Raw genomic sequence first — 19,387 nt, forward strand, 5'->3', positions numbered from 1 at the left:
TTTTATGTATCCTTTAAATTGTAGCATTTCCTTTTTTTTTTTTTTTTTCTTTCTTTACTGTAATTTGTACCATATATATAAATATATATATATATCAGCACGTCTGCATTTATAGATGTTCACATAGTTATGCATAATATTCGCTAACGTTACTTATTTCGAAAAAAATAAAAGGATAATAATGTTAATATTTCAAAATACATACACATTTGTAAATTGAAAATTGTATATTCTTAAATTTTTTTCTTATGTTATTAATAAATATTTTTAAATAAAAAAAAATAAAAGTTCCAAATAACCAGTTATTACAGTTTCACAGTTGACTTACCAATAACCTTTAAGCGCGCATATTTTTTTCATTTTCTTAGGCGTAAGCATAATACCTAAACTTTAAGGGTATACTAGTTCTTTGCATACGTTTGTATCTATGTATATATATTTATATAGTGTAAAAATAGGGTTATATGCAAAAAGAGGTTTTGTCCCGATCATAAGCGCTTTTATTTTATACCCTTTTTGTGTGCATTTTACAAAAAAAAAAAATAAAAAAAAAAAGCCATTCACAAGGTAATAAAATATGTACTTTATCAATGATTTCTTAAGGGGATTTTTTTTTTAAATGGAAAATTAAGTAGCATAAAAACATTTCCTAAGCATATAAATTCTCAGCAGTGTTCTTCCCTGTATTTATTTTGTAATAGTAGGAATGTAAACAGTTCAAATTAAAAGAATGGGCATTTCTATATAAGTTTATGTATATACATAAAATTGCACATAAGTACGCATACATTATATAGCTTTTTATTTTTCTATAAAACCAGTTAATGAAATATTAAAATTGGGGGAAATTTAAATAAAAGGAAAAATAACATAATACTAAATTTTCAACTCCTAGGAATAGGGAATTGTGTTAATGTATTTACGAAGTTGGGCTCCATTCTTTGTGCTCTTCCGAATGTTAAAAATAAAAAGGAAGCATTTTATGTATGTATATATATATATATATATATATATATATTTGTACTGCTTTATTGTTATTATTTTTCCAAAACTCCGTAGTTTTGAATTAATTTATTTCTAAGCGGTCCCTGTACATGTGTGCACAATTACATACGAATGTGTATGTTGAATTGGGTAAATTCACGAAGGGACAATATTTTAAGGCAACAAAAAGAATTTCCATCATTTTTTGGTAAATTATTTTTCTCTTTCTTTTATTTTTATTATTAAAAGTACGACATATTTTTCAATTGCGAACGTAATGTATGTATATATGCTGAATAGTTATAAGGCTAAACTGCAATATACCGTTAATATAAGAATTTATTTTTTTCGTGTAAACAGTGCGGGGAGGGAAAACCGTCACTGCTGATGATGCATGTATAGTTGTGTACCCGTACAAACATATGTTATACATGTATATATATACATACATATGCTCACTTCTGCATGCTTATATATGCATATACATACATATATACACATATACATATACGTATAAGCAAATAGTGTAGAAGGGAAGGATTCCAATATATTTTTTTAAAAATTTATTAGTAAATGGAGATTTATAATTTTATAAGATAAATTGCTGCCCACATTTCCTTTTTCTGTGTATTCACTATACATTTTGCACATGCGTAGAATTACATATATATATATATATATCAACATTTTGTGCCATAATTTTTTCATTTTTCAGCATATCCTAAAAAGTAAAGCTGTTTATGAATACCAAATTTATACATAAAAGAAAAAAATTGAACAAAGCAGTTTGTGCTATAAGTAACATATGCACGTGTTTATTTTTTGAAGAGAAAACGATTAAAAGGACACGCATATGTGTACATACGCATACACACATGAACATATGTATATATATATATGTATGCTAGTACGCCTAGGTATTTTTCTTCTTCGAAATTTTTGAAAAGGTAAATTTGATAAGGGAATTCCGCATAAACGGATAGGTAAAATGGAATCAGCGAAGAAAACAAAAAAAAAAAATTGAAAAAAGAGTAGGATCCACGAAAGCTAATAATTTTAATATATTCATCAAGGGAAATTTAAAATTTTCATTTATTATGTAAAGAAATTTAACTGTGAAAAAATAACTCTAATCATTAGAAGTAAATCAGTAGAAGCATTTCGGTAGTTCCAAATCAGAAGAGATGAATAATTCATGGGGGGCATGCAACTACTCTGGCAGTGCATATAACAGCCCTGGGAGATCGTCCATGTTAAGTACAAGTTCTCATAATTACAGTAATAATTATAATAACTCGAATGGACAAAATGAAACGATAAAATTAATATTAGAAAGTTGCATACAGGAATGGTTCCCTTTTTTAAGAGATGAAGATGATGACGAAGATAAGAAGATGAAGAAAGAAAATAATTCACGTAAAACTAAGGAAAATAGTTTAAATAATGAAATAATAAAGCTGAAAAAATACTATAAGGGAGTAAAATCATCGAAATTTCCTTTAAAAAAATTATACAAAACAGATAGAAATCTGTCCAATCTTAATGATGAAAATGATGGTGAAAATATTTTTTACAATAGCAGTAATATATATATGAATATTTTAAATGAAAGTGATGTTATGAGAAGTGGAGATGAAGCCATTTTAAACAAAATGAAAAATACTAAAATAGAAATGGGGGAGCAGATAGATTTACAAGAAGTATATGAACAGAATTTTTGTAAAAGGGAGAACGTTGATCAGGAGAGCGATGTGAATGAAAGGGGTGCAAGTGCAAAAGGTGCAAGCGAAATCGATGCAAACGAAAACACGTCCTTTTACGATTGCCTAGTGGAAGAGGATGACGCAATTGGGTGTAAAGATAACACAAATTCCTATATAAAAATGAATTACAAAGAAAAGGCTGAAAAAGGAGGGATAAAAAAAATGGCATTTGGAAAGACTACCAATGAAATGGAGGAAGAGAAAAAAAACTTGGACTTCGAAAAATGTAAAAAGGAAATGAACGAAGTAAGAGACAATATCGAAAGAGAAGAAATAGAACTGAATGAGAAAAAGAATTATGAGTTGAAACAACAAATGATGATGTTTCAAAGAAAGGAAGATGGCACAAATGAGAAACGCGGACTCGATATAGGAGATATAGATCTTTGCCAGGATGATGGAGATTATAACTATATGAGCTCACTGAATAGTTCGAAAATCAGAAAATATAAAGAAAGAGAAATCAATACTGGTAATGTGTACACAAGTCCAATTGGCTCTGAAAAATGCACACAGAATAAATATACTCTTAGAGGAAAAAGTGAGTCTACATATGGATTAAAGGAGGATATGAACCAGTTCAAATTTAAGGAAAATTCGAGAAACGTAAAAATTTCGAGCAGCTTTAATTGTACAAATAGTGTGAACATTCTGAATAGTTTGAACAACTTGAATGTTTCAAGCTATGCGGACAAACCTAAGTGTGACAGTCAAATGAACAAGGAAAAGAATCAGCATAACGATTGCAACATTAGGAGCATACAGTCCATTATTCAAGATATAAAAAACGAAGAAGCAAAAGAAAAAAATATTACTATGGATTCGTATGGAAATATTTATTTAAATATTTGTATGAAAATTTTAAAAAAAGATATTGATTATTTCATAGAACCAAGACAACTAAAAAATGAAGAACTGTTAATGGAAAAAAAAAAAATAAAAGAAATTTTAAAACTTTATGATAAGTTATTTTATAATCATTTTAAGTTTATTCCAAATAAATTTTACAAAGAAACATTAAGACCTATATATTCTTATTATCAAAACTTGAAATGCTCAATTGTAGGGGATGTTGTTGTTTCGAATAACTCTTTTGATGTAAGGCCGAGAAAAGCTTGTTCGTTAAACAAGGATTACAAAACGCAGAGAAGTGGTAAGAAAAGAAAAATTACCTAAAAAGAGAAAAAAAAGAACATAAGAACGCTATAAGACAAGTGTACGTGATAACTTACATGAATTAATCCACGTTCACACGCAAACTAACTAATCTTATTTAATTGTTTATTATTGTATATTTTTGTCCATCTATATTGTTTTTTTTTTTTCAGTTTTTATATATATGCACATTATACTCATTTTACGAAAAATGTTTGCTTCTTTTTTTTTTTTTTTTTTTTTGTGCCATACAGCTAGCTGTATATCGCAGATTGACATGAACTTGAGTGAGAGAAAATTGTGCGGTTCAACGGAGTACACAAATTTGGGGAGTTTCTCAAATTTAATAAATGATATGAGCATTAAAAAAATACTACTAGACGTAGATGAAAACAAAGATATCAGTCACTTAGAAAAAAAGTACAAATTTATATATACTGATTTGGTAAAGCTAAAAAGTTTGTTAGTGAAAAAACGTTACTACAAAAACATCTTATTTGACTATCAAAAAAATTTCGTTCAGATGAATAACAGATTCGTTAAAACGTATAGGGACATATACCCCGTTGAGAAGGAATATAAAATATATACGGAAATAAAGAAAGACACTGTAGAAATGATTAACGGCATTAATGCAAATTATAAAAAGTATTATTTGAATAATTGACGTTGGATTAGCTATTCCCGCTTAACAGCTTCGATATGAGGTAGTACTTTTGGCACAATTGCTACCCTACTTTTTGTACATGTTCTATTCCATTTTTTTTACAACTGCCACGCTACTTTTTATGCATTTTCTACCCTATTTATTTCAAAATATTCTTAATTGTTTTTTGTCACCATTTGCCTACTCATTTGTGGTAGCGACTGTTTTTCCGTAGTCATTTCCTGTGTCCTTGAAATAAAACTAACGTATACTTTTCTATTATTTTTGGGCATACGGTCTTGTTTTCGTCATTTTTTCTCATTTTATTTCATTTCATTTTTTGCGCATCTTTTGAATTATCAGTAGTTTGCCATATTACTTGGATTCATATACTATCGTTTATTCATCGAGTTTGCCCATTAACAGAGATTTTGCTAAACAGAAACGTAAGCACCACCCACATGGTCATACATGTGTATGTTTTATTGTTCCTACATAGGATTAACTATTTTGAAAAGCATATTTGCGATTTATGGTTTCTTCATCATTCCGTTATATAATCATTCGCCCATTTAATCGTTCATTCATTTTATTAATCAACTGTTCAATTATACATTTCAAAAAGAACTTTAAAAAATTATTTTTACTCACACAAATTGTTCATATTAAAAAAAAAAATAATAACATGAAAGCAAAACATAGCGAAGCAAAGAACGGATGAATGAAAAAAAAATATATTTTTTTTTGTGCCCCCTGTCAACCGCGCAAAGTTGTCGGCATATTTGCATTCGTACGTGTACATATACAAATGTGTGTACTCATATGCTTATTTTGTGTAAGATCAAAAATCACAATTATACTTAAAAAAAAAAAAAAAAAAAGCAAGCAAGCGAAAATTTTAATATATCCCTGCAGGTAACAAATTTTAACTTGTATTTTTTTCGTATTTCTCAAAATAATGTCTGAAATATAAAACAGCCGCGTTTATGTTTTTTAACTGATTCTTTGGAAAATTAAGAATATTTTTACCTGGAGGAACCTGCTCTTGCTTTCTGATTCTTTCGTTTTTTATATGAGCCCTTAGGTTAATCATTCTTTTTTGCTTCATTAACTTTCGTTTAGTTGATGGAGGTACGTGTCCTTTTAATTTTTCCCTTAAATATTCTACATTTTTGCATTCCTTTACACCTTTTAAAAACATTTTAATAATTTCGATTTTCGTTAAATCTTTTCTATTTTGCACATCAATTTCAACAGATGCATTTCTTAGCCGTTTCATGTAAGTCCTAAACACCTTCGAAGTTTTTTTTTTTCTTTTACTGAACAAACTTTTAAAAATCTTATGTCCATTTTCCCCTCTGTTAAAATGTATAATGTAACATTCACATGATACAATGAGAAGCACGAGGTACAAAAGGTAGTTCTTCATTTATAACTTTTAACTCACTAGTCTTCGCTTGCTAGCCTTTACTCAATAGTGTTCTCGTGTTGACCTTTACTCAGTAGTGTTCTCTTGATGTCCTTTACTCAGTAGTGTTCTCGTGTTGGCCTTTACTCAGTAGTGTTCTCTTGCTGGAATTTAAGCAGTAGTCTTCACTAATTGGCCTTCACATATTAACCTACATTCATCCGTACTGATTTGCGGTTACCTTCTTTGGACTATAAACATGTCTATTATGAACGTTTAACTCTTTACTAGTCCCAATTAAATATAAAAAATAAAAGAAAAAATGTCCAAGAAAAGAAATAAAACTATACTTAAGTTTTAAAAAAAAGAAAAGTAAAGAAATACGTTCCTTAATTTAAATGCATGTAGCTAAATACGCCTGAAAAATGATAAAAAAATTATGAGGAAAAAGGATATAAAAAAATGTGTATACTTTACAAAAATAAAATAAAATAGTAAAAATAGTGAAAATTGTGAATATAATGAAAAATATATGTGCAAATATAGAAAAGGGGCAAGAAAAAAATATAATTTCTGAAAATGTTATAAAAAATAAAAAAAGTTCATCTTACCTATGTACAGTAACAACGAGCAGAGAACAAAATCGAATATTATTTTTTCTCTTTTAAGGTTAAACAGACTCTTGTTAGTAGTCTTAACAAAAAAAAAAAAAAAAAAAAAAACAGTTAAAAAGGAATCATCATTTTTAAATATATGTATTGTAAATTATATGTGCACTGGGTTTGAATTATTAAGAAGGCTAACACTTTTTTTTCTTTTTTTTTTTTGTTAAATTTTTTCTTTGTATTTTTTTTCCATTCTTTCCATTTATATTACCTGTTCCCTTAGTGCTCCTAAAAATGTTACATTTCCAATGGCCGTAAAAATTGCGGCCACTACAATTTTATCGTCAAAGGAAGAATATAAATAAGCATAAAACCACAAAATAATTAACTGTGAAAAAGTAAAGATAATGAAAATGTCTATGAATAGCGCTATTCTGAGTGTATTCTTCTTATACCTACGGTAAAAAGTATTTATTATTCTATTCATTTTTGTCTGTATTATATTGCCAAATAATTTTTAAAAATTACATATAAAAGATAAAATGTATTTCATATCAATATAAAGTTCATTTCAAAAATAAAATAAAAAACACATATGTATCAACATATGTACAAAACAAATGTACATATATATGTACCAACATATGTACAAAACAAATGTACATATATATATACCAACATATGTACAAAACAAATGTACATATATATATACCAACATATGTACAAAACAAATGTACATATATATGTACAAACATATGTACAAATAAATGCATATAAATGAATGGATGAACGAGTGTAAGCCATAAATTACGAATTATGGCTTAGGTAAAAGTTAAATTTAAAGTTCACGAATTATTGCATATTTCCTGTGAATAAAAAAATATTTCAGAGGAGTAAATTTTTTTTTTTTTTTTTTCTTTTTGATAAATACTTAACACGTATTAATATGTAGGTTTTATAGAATGTTAAACGAGTAAATAATTAACTAATATATGATTAATATATTTAACCAGTAAATGCTTAAGCAGTAAATGTTTCAGTAAATGCTTCACTATTAATGGTACCCTTTTTGATGATACCATTTTTCTCAATAATTTTATTACCTGCAAGTATGCTATATATATAGATAACACTTTTCTGTCGTTCATTAATTAGCTGCTTTTTTTAACTATATTCATCGTGTACTACTCATATGCGCTTAAAAGTGTACATAAAAAGATATATATATGTATTATGCATATTTTATCAACAATTTTAAGAAATGTCCATGGCATTTCCGAAAAATAGGAATTGTTTGACTGCCCATTTGTTCTTTCGCGCCCCTTCTGCTTGTTCAAATATTCATCATCCTTATAACATATAAATATATACATATATATATAAACATATATGTATATATGTTTATTTATTTTACATTTCATAGTTGCTTTTTTTTTTATTTTAAATCACCATTCTTTTGATCCATATAAGAGGATTATTTTCACAACACGTATGTATGTACATATTAACGTAGCTATTATTGCCCGAATTTTTAAAAATCAAAGCAATACTTGAAGAAGGGTCTACATTCTCTATATTTGAATAAGAAGAAATATCTCTTTTAATTACGTCGTTTTACACATTTAATATAATTGACATAATTAGAATAATTAATGTAATTAATTTGACGTAACAAATTACAAAATATTTGACGCAAAAAAAAAAAGATTATTTTTTTATGTGGAAATAGAAAAGTGCCTCTTTTCACCATGTGGCTGTTCATACCCCTTTTAAGAGTTAAAATAAAGGAAAATACATCATCCGAGCGTACTATTTGAGCGTGTGCATATATGAATATATACATTTATATGTACATGCATATATACATATATATATAAGTATACATATATATAGACTTATGCGACGAACTGAAATCTTTTCCCCCGTTTCTCCCTATTTCTTTACGCCTTACTTTTTCCATGTTACGCTTAATTTTCCTGCGCAAAATAAATGTTAAAAGACGTAAAATACAATGGTGGTGTTTTTGAGTTTAAAAAATTTATGGATTAATGAAAAGGTATTAATTCCTTATATGAACAGAATAAATTCAGCAAATAAAGTTAGCATATCTTCAATAGTGCATAACAGGACAACAGTAAATTTGAACAACTTAAACAATGTAGTTGCACTGATGTATAGTTATAAAAATGGATGTACCAAAAGTGGAAGGAGGTACCATATGTGCAAGAGTTATAATAATTTAGCAGACATTTTGCTTAATACAAATTATAATCGTATGCACAGTAAGCGCATGCAAGCGAGAGAACGGAGTATGCTTGGTGTGAACTGTGTATATAGAGTGAATAATGTGAACAAGGAATATAAGATAAAGGGAAAAATGAAATACGGTGACAGCTTAACTAGTTATCTATTTGATTCAAATCAAATTAAGAGGAATGTTTTTATTAACTCGTCTAATATATACAGAATAGGAAATTGCTATTCGAGAGGGTTTAGTGCTAATTCAAAAAATATGAATGAGGCAGCGGCGGCGGAAAAGTTAGCTGAGCAAGAATCAGCTGTAGAAGAATTAGGCGCAAAAGCAGTAAACATGTCAAGCGGTACTAACACTTCTAGGAGTGGCAATAATGTCTCTAAAGAGAGTACCCCCCTTAATAGGGAGGGTAAGAAGAAAACGTTAAAAGAACTGTACATAGATAAAAAAGAAAAAGAAAGGATGATAAAAATGTATTTACTTTTAAGTCTGTTGTTAATGCCCTTTGGGTATACATACATGTATTGTATTCAAAATGATATAAGCGTAAATGAGTTAATAAAGATTCTAAAAAAAAAAGCAGAAGTTTTAGAAAATAAATACAATGATACATTACATGAATTTATAGATAAATATTTTCCATTAAGTAATGAACCATTATTACCTGACTTCAAAGATTTAAATTATCCTGAAAATTTACCAACTTTAGTAATAGATCTAAATTATGTAATTGCAAAATTAGAATATGATAGAAAAACAGGGTGGAGAGTATTAAAGAGGCCTTACGCTGATTTATTTTTTAAAGAATTATCAAGTTTTTATGAAATTGTTATATGGTCTGATGACAATTTTCCTGTGGCCCAAGAAGTTATATCCAAGTGGGGTATACCAGCTATAGGATGTTTACATAGAGACCAATGCTCAAAAAAAAAAAAGTATTATGTGAAAGATTTAAAAAGATTAGGTAGAAATTTAAATCGCGTTGTTATAATAGATCATGATGTACATGCTTTTATGCTTCAACCAGAAAATGGAATATTAATAAAAGAATTTCATGGGGATGTAAATGATAAAGAAATTTTATGCTTAATTGATTTACTAAAATCATTTGCTATTAGCACTTATGATATTTCACAATTTTTAAGAAAATATGGAGGGGGCGATTATAACATAGGTAAAAGATATTTACAACTAAAAAGTGACACAGAACAAAAGTCACAACGAATTAGAAACATTGGTAAAATATTTCACTTAGATAATAAAAAAACACCCAATGGAATTTCCTTCAATTCGTGAAATTGGAAAAAGCGCAAAAAAAAAATATTTTGCTTTTTAAGTATCTCTTAAGTGCACGGTGTGCCTACAGGAATAAAGAACTTCCCCAATGTGAGATTTTTTTTTTTTTTTATATTGCGTGAATAATTGCAAGCTAGATTTATACATATATATATTTTTTCAAATTATTTTATGTAATATTTTTAATGTTCAAATGTAGTAGGTTGTGTACATAAGCACATAAATGTGTGTGCGTGTGCGTGTGCGTGTGTGTGTTGTACACGTTAAAGTCATAAAAGTAATATTTGTAATTCGTTCCTAAAAAAACTATGCTACCACAACTTGCACATCGCATTACTGAAAATGAAATATTAGTTTCTTAATTTTTCTTTATAAAGTTAAAGTCCAAGTATATTTTGCATAAATGAGCCTGTAAAAATTTTTCTTTTTGTGCAAGAAGTGGCTTACACGAAACACATAAAAAAAAAAAAAAAAAAAAACTAAACTTAAATACACATATATTTCAAAAATATAAACATTTAAGTTATACACAAGACCAGGATTATAGCCTTCTCAATATAATACGAATGAATGGCCTCGTTTCCCCCCCCCTTCATGTATCTCTCTATATGCTCGTAATTTTATTGAAAAAAAACTTAACTTCCTCTGCAGCTTTTATTCCCCTCTCCTTAATATCATGTACATAATTTTTATGTAAGTTTAGCTCGTTTGGGATGTTTTCACCTTTGTTTTCTTTTAGAGATAATATTTTTTCGATCTCCTGTATGGTACATATATTGTTATTTTCTGTGAGTAGTAAGTTGAAGGAGTTCATATCATAAATATTCGAGAGGAATATTTTAATTAATAATTCAATTTTATTCATATGTTTCTTGACATAATTAAAATATGTTTGGGGAATAAAGCAGTCATCTATATCTGTATTTAGAGTGAGCATATTTGATGGTATAGAAATTTGTTGCTTCCTTTTTTCGCCCCCATTTTCGCCCACATTTTCGCCCACATACTCGTCCACATTTTCATTCATAGTGTTACCTGTATATTCACCATCATTTATTGCTGTTCTATTTTTTTCATCGTTTGGCCCCTTTTTTTTACTACTCGCTTCTAATGGTATTTTAAGTAAAACTTTCTGAATTTCATAACAATCTAGAAGCAATTGTTGTGCTGTTATATTGGTCATAAATTTAAAAGAAAAAATAGTGTGATGAAATTGTTGAATTATTAATGTGGTCGTTTTTTCAAATAAGTAAGTTAAATATGTGTCATTAAAAATTTTTTTAAAAAATATAAAATACTTGTGAAGAAAATTTTCCATCTCCAATATATATGAGGACTTTTCCTGAAGGTGATTTATATCATATATGTTAACAATAGAGTTATTTGAAATGATATTATTAATTTTTTTTTGTATATAGGAAATAATCACTTTTATACAATTAGTTTTTATATTTAAAAATAATTTTTCTTCATCTTTAAGTGATATTTTTTCCATAAAAATTGGGTCGATATCTTTTATGATATTTTCATTAGCTTCATTAATAGTTTGTTCTACGTAATAACTTGTATTAATTAAAATAGATAATAATTTGAAATTCTGAATTTTATTTTCTTCTTTAATTTCTTTTATTGTTCTGGTATTTAATTCTTCACTATACTTTAATAATAAAGTTTTAAAAAACATTACGAAATCATATAAAGTCTGACAGTTACTAAATAACAATATCATATTTACATAACTTTTGTATAAGTAAAAAATTTTATATGCTGACTTATATACGGTATGTTTTTCCCCCATAATTTCAAAATTTATTTCTGGAATATATTTATTTTTATTTAAAAAATTTTTGATATCATCAAAAGTGTCCTTCACAAAATTTTGTACCTTCGTTTCATTATCCCTTGTGATATCAAATATGTCCTCTTTATTTTCATCGCTTATGATATTTTCATATTTCATTAGTATTTTTTTCTCCTCGTACTTGAGCCAACTGCACAGGTAGCTGTCAAAGACGCAGGAAATTATTCCTATAAAATTTTGCCCCTTTTGTTCCTTTTCTCTACTCTCTCCATTTTGTTCATTTGGCACTTTAGCATGGCATCTACTTCTCTCTTTCGTGCTGTTCACTAGGTTATTGTTAGTTTCTATTTTGTTACTACTATAATTGGATGTATTTTCGATAGGAATACTAATAGGAGTTGTACTCTTACTTACATCCCTACCATTATGCGGAAAATCATTTTTCACCGCTCCTTCATGCATATCATAATTAATAGTATTTCCACTAGCAAATTTCGCTTCTTTACCTTTTTTCTCCACTTCTTCAATTTGCTTGTTGTTTGTACCCTCTTTTGAAATATTCTTTATGATATTGTGCATAGCAAAAGATAAAAAGGACTCCTTACTTTTTTTCATGTGACTGTGTTCATTTAGATCATCATTTGCACATTTGTTACAGTCCATTTGTGTTAACTCTTTTTGAATTATAAGCTCAGGAAAAGGGAATTCCAAGGAGGAGTAACTGTCATATGATACACCATTTTCTTCAGTGAAAAATGTAATATTTTTTGTTAAAAAATTTTCGAAATTTATAACTTTTATGACTGTCTGAATTATCGAAACAGGATTCATTTCCTCCATAGAAGAAGACATAATTTTTACAATATGATTTTTTGTGATAGAACAAAATTTACTTACAATGTAATATGGTATATTATAAATTCTTGGAAAAATATGTGCATATGTATTTTCATAATTATTCAATGATCGCTTTAGCCATGCCAACCTTCTGTCTATGCTTTCCAATGTATTAACTTGATTTTCAAAAATTAATACGTATTTTTCTAAAAAAAAAGTCGTAAATTTTTTTGCTACACTGTTCACAAAATTGGGGTTTAAATGGTATAGGCAATTACACGCATCAAACAGATTGATGTTCATTTTGTCCTTATCATTGCTGAGACCATTATGGCTTTGACTATTATGAGTGCTGCTATTATGACTGCTTCTGTTATTACTACTTCCACTCGGAATATCACTATTAAGATTGTTAATACTACTATAATTACTAAAACTGATGGAATCATAGCTAAATTCGCTCAAGATGACAATGTTATTTTCTATATGTACATCCGAATCGTAAATTAGGTCTATATCCTCCATTATTTGATGCTTTAAATCATCAAATAGGATATTTGCATCATTATATAAAGAACTCAATTTATTGTTAGTCTTTAAGTCTGATATATGTGTAAGCATTAATTTAATTACAGATACAAGTGATATACAATCTTTGTAATCTCTTTTTAACGCTTTTTTCTTTAAGTTACTAATAGCTGTAATAACCATTACAATTCTCTTTAATATAATAATAGTTTCTGTGACATTCTTTTTTCCTATATCTAATTTTTTAATATCTTTACATAACTTTATTAATATATCTTCACTTTCTTCTGTTTTTTTATCAACTTGTTCCATTTTATTATTTATTAATTTCATTTTTTCTTTTATACTTTTTAATTTTTCTTCATATTCATTTTTACTTAACACATGATTTTCTACCTTATCATTTATTGCTTTATCTAGTTCAACTATTTCTTTGTTCATTTTTTCTACATGCATTTCCACATCCTCTATATTCTTAATGTTGTTATTTATATAGTCCTTCACATATTCATCTTCTTCTTTTTTGCTCCTTATTTTTTTAGTTTCTTCCATTAACTTTATCTTTGTGCTCGAGTTAGCAAGGTACTTCATAATGCGCAAAAAAGTACCCAAGAACAAAAAAAAAAACAAAAAAAAAAAAAAAAAAAAAAAAAAAAGGACGAAAATGTGTACTATTGTGAATACATATACGCTAATTTAAGTATATGCATAAAGCAAATTAATACATACATATGAGGCAAATTATTACACAAATATATATATATATATATATAAATCGAATTAACTATAATGCAATTCCCCTTTTGCATACGCAGCTTGACGAAAATTTTTTGCGAGTAAAAAAAACAGAATGAACAATTACGTTTTGTATATTTTTTCATGTGTATCAAGCAGTTTACTTGGTACAGTTAAACTGAAGCACGTGATTTCATGCTTAGTTTGTTACACCTTTATTTGCTTTCTTTAGCTTTCAATTTTATACGATAATGCGAAGTTTATTTATTTTTACCAGTAAAATAACACATGAAAAAAAAGAGAAAGATAATTCACATTTCGTACGTTACTCTTATCTTACCTCTTTTTGCTTCAATTATTTGTTTTTAAAAAAAAGAGATAACACAAAATTCGCAGTGCAACATTTGGAAAAGTTTTCACTTTTTGTTGTCGCTCATTTCGTTTTGATTAGCCAGAATTTATTTTTATTTTGAAAAAAAATAAAATGATTTTTAAATGGTTGTGTGCATTTTTCACTATTTTGTACAAAAAAAAAAAAAAGAAAAAATAAAAAAGAAAAAAGAAATTTATCTTTAAAATTGTTCCAAAATTATTTCAATAAATGATACTATGGAATAATATTTGGGGCATTTTTTTTTGAAAGCGTATTTCATTTTCTTTTTCTCTGAAGGACAAAAAAAGAAAAAAAATTTGACAAATGTAAAGTTGTACTGTATGTAAAACATATCATTTAACGTAAAAAAAAAAAAAAAGAAAAAAATTAAGGGAAGTATAGGCAAGCACGATATATATTGTACTATGCGCAAAATGGAGTACTCATATAAATTTTTATCAATTTAATTTTTATTATCTTCAATTTTTTTTTTTTTTTTTTTTTTTATAACAATTCCACGTCAGCTATAATTTTTTGTTTTGACTGGCGCAATAAAAAAGCCAAATTTTCTGCCCTTTCGTAATTTTTAAAATATAAGTTATCGACTTTTCCTTTTATCTTTAATGTGTTATAAATTGAATTAGCTCTTTTAGTATCACAAGAGATTATATAGCTCGTTAACGTTTCCACAAACTGTTCTTTATCGTAATTATCATCATAAATAACTAATTTTGCAAAATTGGTGTCATCAAAAGACGGTTCTTCATTATCATATTCATCTAAATGTTCATCCAAAAAATTAAAGGAATCTACTTCATTAATGTTCATATCGTATTTGTCCAAATCAATAATGTCGTCGTCGTCCTGGTCATCATCGTCACTAATATCAATTTCATTGTTTTCGTTGTCATTACGATTTATTTTATTCGAGTCATTTTCGCTTCTTACGTTCCATTTGATCAGGCAGTTAAGGGATTTTTTTATAACTTTATTACTGTCTTGATTGCTCTCTTCATTACTGTTATGATATTTGTCCACATTTATGTCATCATTTTTGTGATCATCATCTCTACCACCATCATTGTCATTTTTTCTGTTACTATCATTGCTTACACCATTTTTGCTATCACGCTCGTCTGCGTCCTCTACTGGGTAATACCTCTTTTTACCCTTCCCATGGCGCTCAAAAAAGAGTTGATTAAACTCGAGTTCTTTTCTTTTCCTTTTGGATAAAAATCTCAACTTAGCTAGCTCTACATCCTTCTTTGCAAAATGAACCGTTGGCAATACTTTATTTTCGTTTAATACCCAATTTTTAAAAAGTACATTTAAGTCTTTTTTATAGGTATATGTTCTATATTCAGCATCTATATATGTTTCCAATTCGTATAAATCAAGATTAGGTTTATAATTATTATAAATTATATTATAAAAATAATCACGCATGGCATATACTTTCTTATATAACTTATTATCCTTATCATTCTTTATATCATCAATTCTGTTTAAGTCTATTTTATTTTCGCTATCAAGTATACCCATTTGAGAAAGTTCACTTTTCATTTTTTCACAAATCTTTGACAAAAATTCGTACTTTACGTCAGGGTTTTCTCTTATTCTGTCTAGCCAATTATTACTACTGCTACTGATGTTGCTACTACTGCTACTACAACCATTACCGTTATTACAATTATTGTCATTGCTTTGTTTGTTTATTCCCTCTTCCCTAAGCACGCCTTCATTATAAGGACTCTGATTTCCATATCGAGGTGTATTCTCCTGTGCAGCCTTGTTCCAATTACTGTCACTATTAGTATTACTACTACTGTTAATACCAGCGCTAATACCACTACTACTATTGTTACTATTTTTGTCACTATTACAAACACCCTTCTCCATATGCACAGTTTTGTGGACATCGTCTCTAACTCCATACTCCTGTCCCCCCTCAGGGTGGAGTCTGTCCTCACTTTCAACACTGCCAAAGTTGCTTTCCCCTGTGACACTGTCAGATCGTCCGTAGGTTAGACCCATAATTTTTTTCAGTTCATTGTCTTTTTCATACTTCTCTGCATAATTATAAAACGGTTCAAGTATACTACGATCGTGGTAAATATTTAAATTTTTCTTTTTCCCTATATCGAGAAAATCGTCTATGGAAATTTCTTTATAAGTTTCGTCAAATTTGTTGATATAAGAATTAGTGTTAATATCATATTCATAGAGATTTAAAATATCATTGGAGTATATGTAATTGTGCTTTAAAATGTAATTTGGAATAAATTTCGTCTTCTTAATAACTTTGTTAAATAACTCATGTCTTTCGAAATATTTCATTTTATCCTTTTCTTCCTTATGTCCAATAACATCAATTTTAAAATTCAGATGGAATAATTTATAGGATATTTTTTTCATTCTATCAAATAATGAATTTAAGAAATAAAAATATTTATGTACATTTTTCGCTACCCAAATTTTGTTTATATAGTCAACTAAAAAAAAATTATCCATATATTTTAACCTATCTACATTTGTAATAATATTTAGAAAGAATTTATATATATTATAACCAATGGTATCTCCTTTTTCTATGGACATCTTTTTTAATTCTACTAATTCTTTGTATATATCATCATTTATATTATCTTTATTTATGTTAGTGATGTTTACTTTTTTGAAGTAAAAATATATGTTGTTCAAATCAACGAATTTCTTTTCTTCATTTTCATTCTCTTCTGCCTTATTTCTCACAGCTTTTTTTTTTATGTTGAACAAATTATTTTTCTGATGAAACACATAAACATCAAAGAAACCTTTTGTTTTTTCCTCTCCTACTTTTCCTATATCATTTTCATGACGACCAATGTTTTTACGCCTATCTTCATAAATTCCTGAGTTCCCCCCTCGGCTCATATTGCTGTTGTTATCTGCATCCTGTTTATTAGGTGCACCCTTAATATGCATGCGACTGGAATTTGGAGTAGTACTAGTAGAAGAAGCAGTAGTATCTGTAGTAGAAGTGGAATCTGTAATAGTAGTGGTATCTGTAGTAGTAGCGATATCTGCAGTAGTAGCGATATCTGTAGTAGTAGCGATATCTGTAGTAGTAGTGGTGGTGTCCCCCCCCTCTTGCCCCCTAGAAACAGCACTTTCGTCATAATATATGTACCTCTTATCTAGGTATATATTATTCACATCTTTGTAAAGAATTTGATCAATTTCTTCATTATTTTTATTTTTTATTGCTTTTATTAATAAATGTAACTTACCTTTTGACAATAAATTTAATATTTTGTCATCAGGCAAACACGTATATTCACTTTGCAAGTTGAAGTAATCCCTCTGATATGGATGATATAAAACTGGAGTCCTATAAATCTCTGACTTCTTTCTTTTTCTAGGTCTTTTTCTATTTTGCAGTTTTGTTGATTTTAGTTGTACTCTGCTCGACATGAAAATTTTATTTGTAAATTTTTTTATCTTAATTTTTAAGATATAATTTGCGTATCCTCTTATGCTTATTGCAGACAAAATAAAAAAGAATAAAAACTTTCTTTTCATTTTTTGAAATGCAAATAACTTTAGCCAGTGCCGGTCTCCACATGAACACACATGTGCACATGTACGTATATATATATATATATATATATATATATACAAACACATACGCATATAAATATATATATGTATTACTCAAATTAACGCGTGACCATGGTAAAAATAAGGCAATTGGATGATGCTCTTTCCATTTTTATTCAATACAGATACCTACACATATGTGTTCCTAATTGGTCGACTGTATGAAAAACCCATGTAAGTACAAAGGCAGACAGGAATATATATACATGTACAGATGCAGATACATATACTTTTACATTTAGGATATTTCCTGAACAACTCACAACTATCTTGACGCAAATTAGTAAAAGTACGTTTTTCTTAACAAATGTTCAAACTAGTCATAAAATAAAAAGGTAAAATTAACGTATCACAGAAAACAATATTCAAAAAAAAAAAATTATTAATCAAAAATAAAAAATGTCAAATAAAATAAAGTAAAAACTATATTTTTTTAGAAATCTCTTAAAACGAAAGGATGAATCTTAAAAAAAAAAAAAAAAATTCTTAAAAATACATGGAAAAAAAGGTAAAATTAAAAAAAAATGAAAGTAATGTACTTCAAAAAAAAAAAAAAAATTCTCAATAAGGAAAGTTTCAATGAAAAACAAATATTTTATAAGACGTGAAAATGTTGCATTTTTGTGTTAATTTTTTCACCTCGAAAAAAAATAAGTTCTTTCGAAGTCATATGGTAAAATTCGTTCAAAATATAATCAAAGAATTAACACTCTTTCCCGTTATTGTGGCAACAACTAATACTATGGGGCTTAAAAGTATTTTAACAGTAGCATATTCAACAGAAGAGGAATTAAAATTTTTAATTTTTTCACTATTAAAAATGTTCTTATAAAATTTTAAAACAGTCAAGCATGTTACCAAAAAGGAAAAGAAAAAAAAAAGGATAGGAAATATTTTAATTTTTACTTAAAATATATTTATAAAAGGCAAAAAAAAAAAGCAAGAGCCAAGGTATAATACACATCCTATTACTGCATTTGTCCTAAAGAAGACGGCTATACATTATATATAGGAACTTAATTTGTGTATTCCTTTTCTTTTTCTTTTTTTTTCTATTTGTAACGCTTTTTCCTGCCTTGAAAAATATGAATCAAATGAGAAACACTTTTTGTAGTAGAGTTTTTTTAATATTTTATTATATATATATCCATATGTAGTGTGTAAAAAAGCATAAAGGACACAATTTTGTTAAAAAAAAAAATTAATGAGATATAGTTCAAAAAGGCACATGTGTAACATCACATAATTCTTTTTTCTTTTTTTTTCTTAGGGATATGTGCCACAATATATGACCTTTTTAATTAGGAAAAAATTAGGTAAAAAGGGGTAAATTAAATGTACTAAAATAAAACAGAAAAAAAAA

The 19,387-nt window shown here is 27.5% G+C and overlaps 6 protein-coding genes across 6 annotated transcripts; 2 read left to right on the forward strand and 4 right to left on the reverse strand.

Moving 5' to 3' along the window:
- Positions 1–2,168: 2,168 nt before the first annotated feature.
- PmUG01_02021200 (conserved Plasmodium protein, unknown function) lies at positions 2,169–4,569 on the forward strand (the record flags this gene model as incomplete). The annotated part of the gene is made up of 2 exons (XM_029008689.1): positions 2,169–3,900; positions 4,157–4,569. 2 exons carry the CDS (start codon positions 2,169–2,171, stop codon positions 4,567–4,569), a joined length of 2,145 nt encoding a protein of 714 aa, XP_028860224.1.
- Positions 4,570–5,473: 904 nt separating this feature from the next.
- Positions 5,474–5,977, reverse strand: PmUG01_02021300 (conserved Plasmodium protein, unknown function; the record flags this gene model as incomplete). Its single annotated transcript, XM_029008690.1, has 1 exon — positions 5,474–5,977. One exon carries the CDS (start codon positions 5,975–5,977, stop codon positions 5,474–5,476), a length of 504 nt encoding a protein of 167 aa, XP_028860225.1.
- A 368-nt stretch (positions 5,978–6,345) lies between these two features.
- Positions 6,346–7,048, reverse strand: DAD1 (dolichyl-diphosphooligosaccharide--protein glycosyltransferase subunit DAD1, putative; the record flags this gene model as incomplete). The annotated part of the gene is made up of 3 exons (XM_029008691.1): positions 6,346–6,374; positions 6,568–6,649; positions 6,833–7,048. 3 exons carry the CDS (start codon positions 7,046–7,048, stop codon positions 6,346–6,348), a joined length of 327 nt encoding a protein of 108 aa, XP_028860226.1.
- Positions 7,049–8,572: 1,524 nt separating this feature from the next.
- Positions 8,573–10,111, forward strand: TIM50 (mitochondrial import inner membrane translocase subunit TIM50, putative; the record flags this gene model as incomplete). The annotated part of the gene is made up of 1 exon (XM_029008692.1): positions 8,573–10,111. One exon carries the CDS (start codon positions 8,573–8,575, stop codon positions 10,109–10,111), a length of 1,539 nt encoding a protein of 512 aa, XP_028860227.1.
- Positions 10,112–10,715: 604 nt separating this feature from the next.
- Positions 10,716–13,868, reverse strand: VPS53 (vacuolar protein sorting-associated protein 53, putative; the record flags this gene model as incomplete). Its single annotated transcript, XM_029008693.1, has 1 exon — positions 10,716–13,868. The coding sequence occupies one exon, from the start codon at positions 13,866–13,868 to the stop codon at positions 10,716–10,718; it is 3,153 nt and encodes a 1,050-aa protein (XP_028860228.1).
- A 1,021-nt stretch (positions 13,869–14,889) lies between these two features.
- PmUG01_02021700 (conserved Plasmodium protein, unknown function) lies at positions 14,890–17,838 on the reverse strand (the record flags this gene model as incomplete). Its single annotated transcript, XM_029008694.1, has 1 exon — positions 14,890–17,838. One exon carries the CDS (start codon positions 17,836–17,838, stop codon positions 14,890–14,892), a length of 2,949 nt encoding a protein of 982 aa, XP_028860229.1.
- Positions 17,839–19,387: the final 1,549 nt, after the last annotated feature.

Source organism: Plasmodium malariae (genome assembly GCF_900090045.1).
Source record: "Plasmodium malariae genome assembly, chromosome: 2".
Classification (NCBI taxonomy): domain Eukaryota; phylum Apicomplexa; class Aconoidasida; order Haemosporida; family Plasmodiidae; genus Plasmodium; species Plasmodium malariae.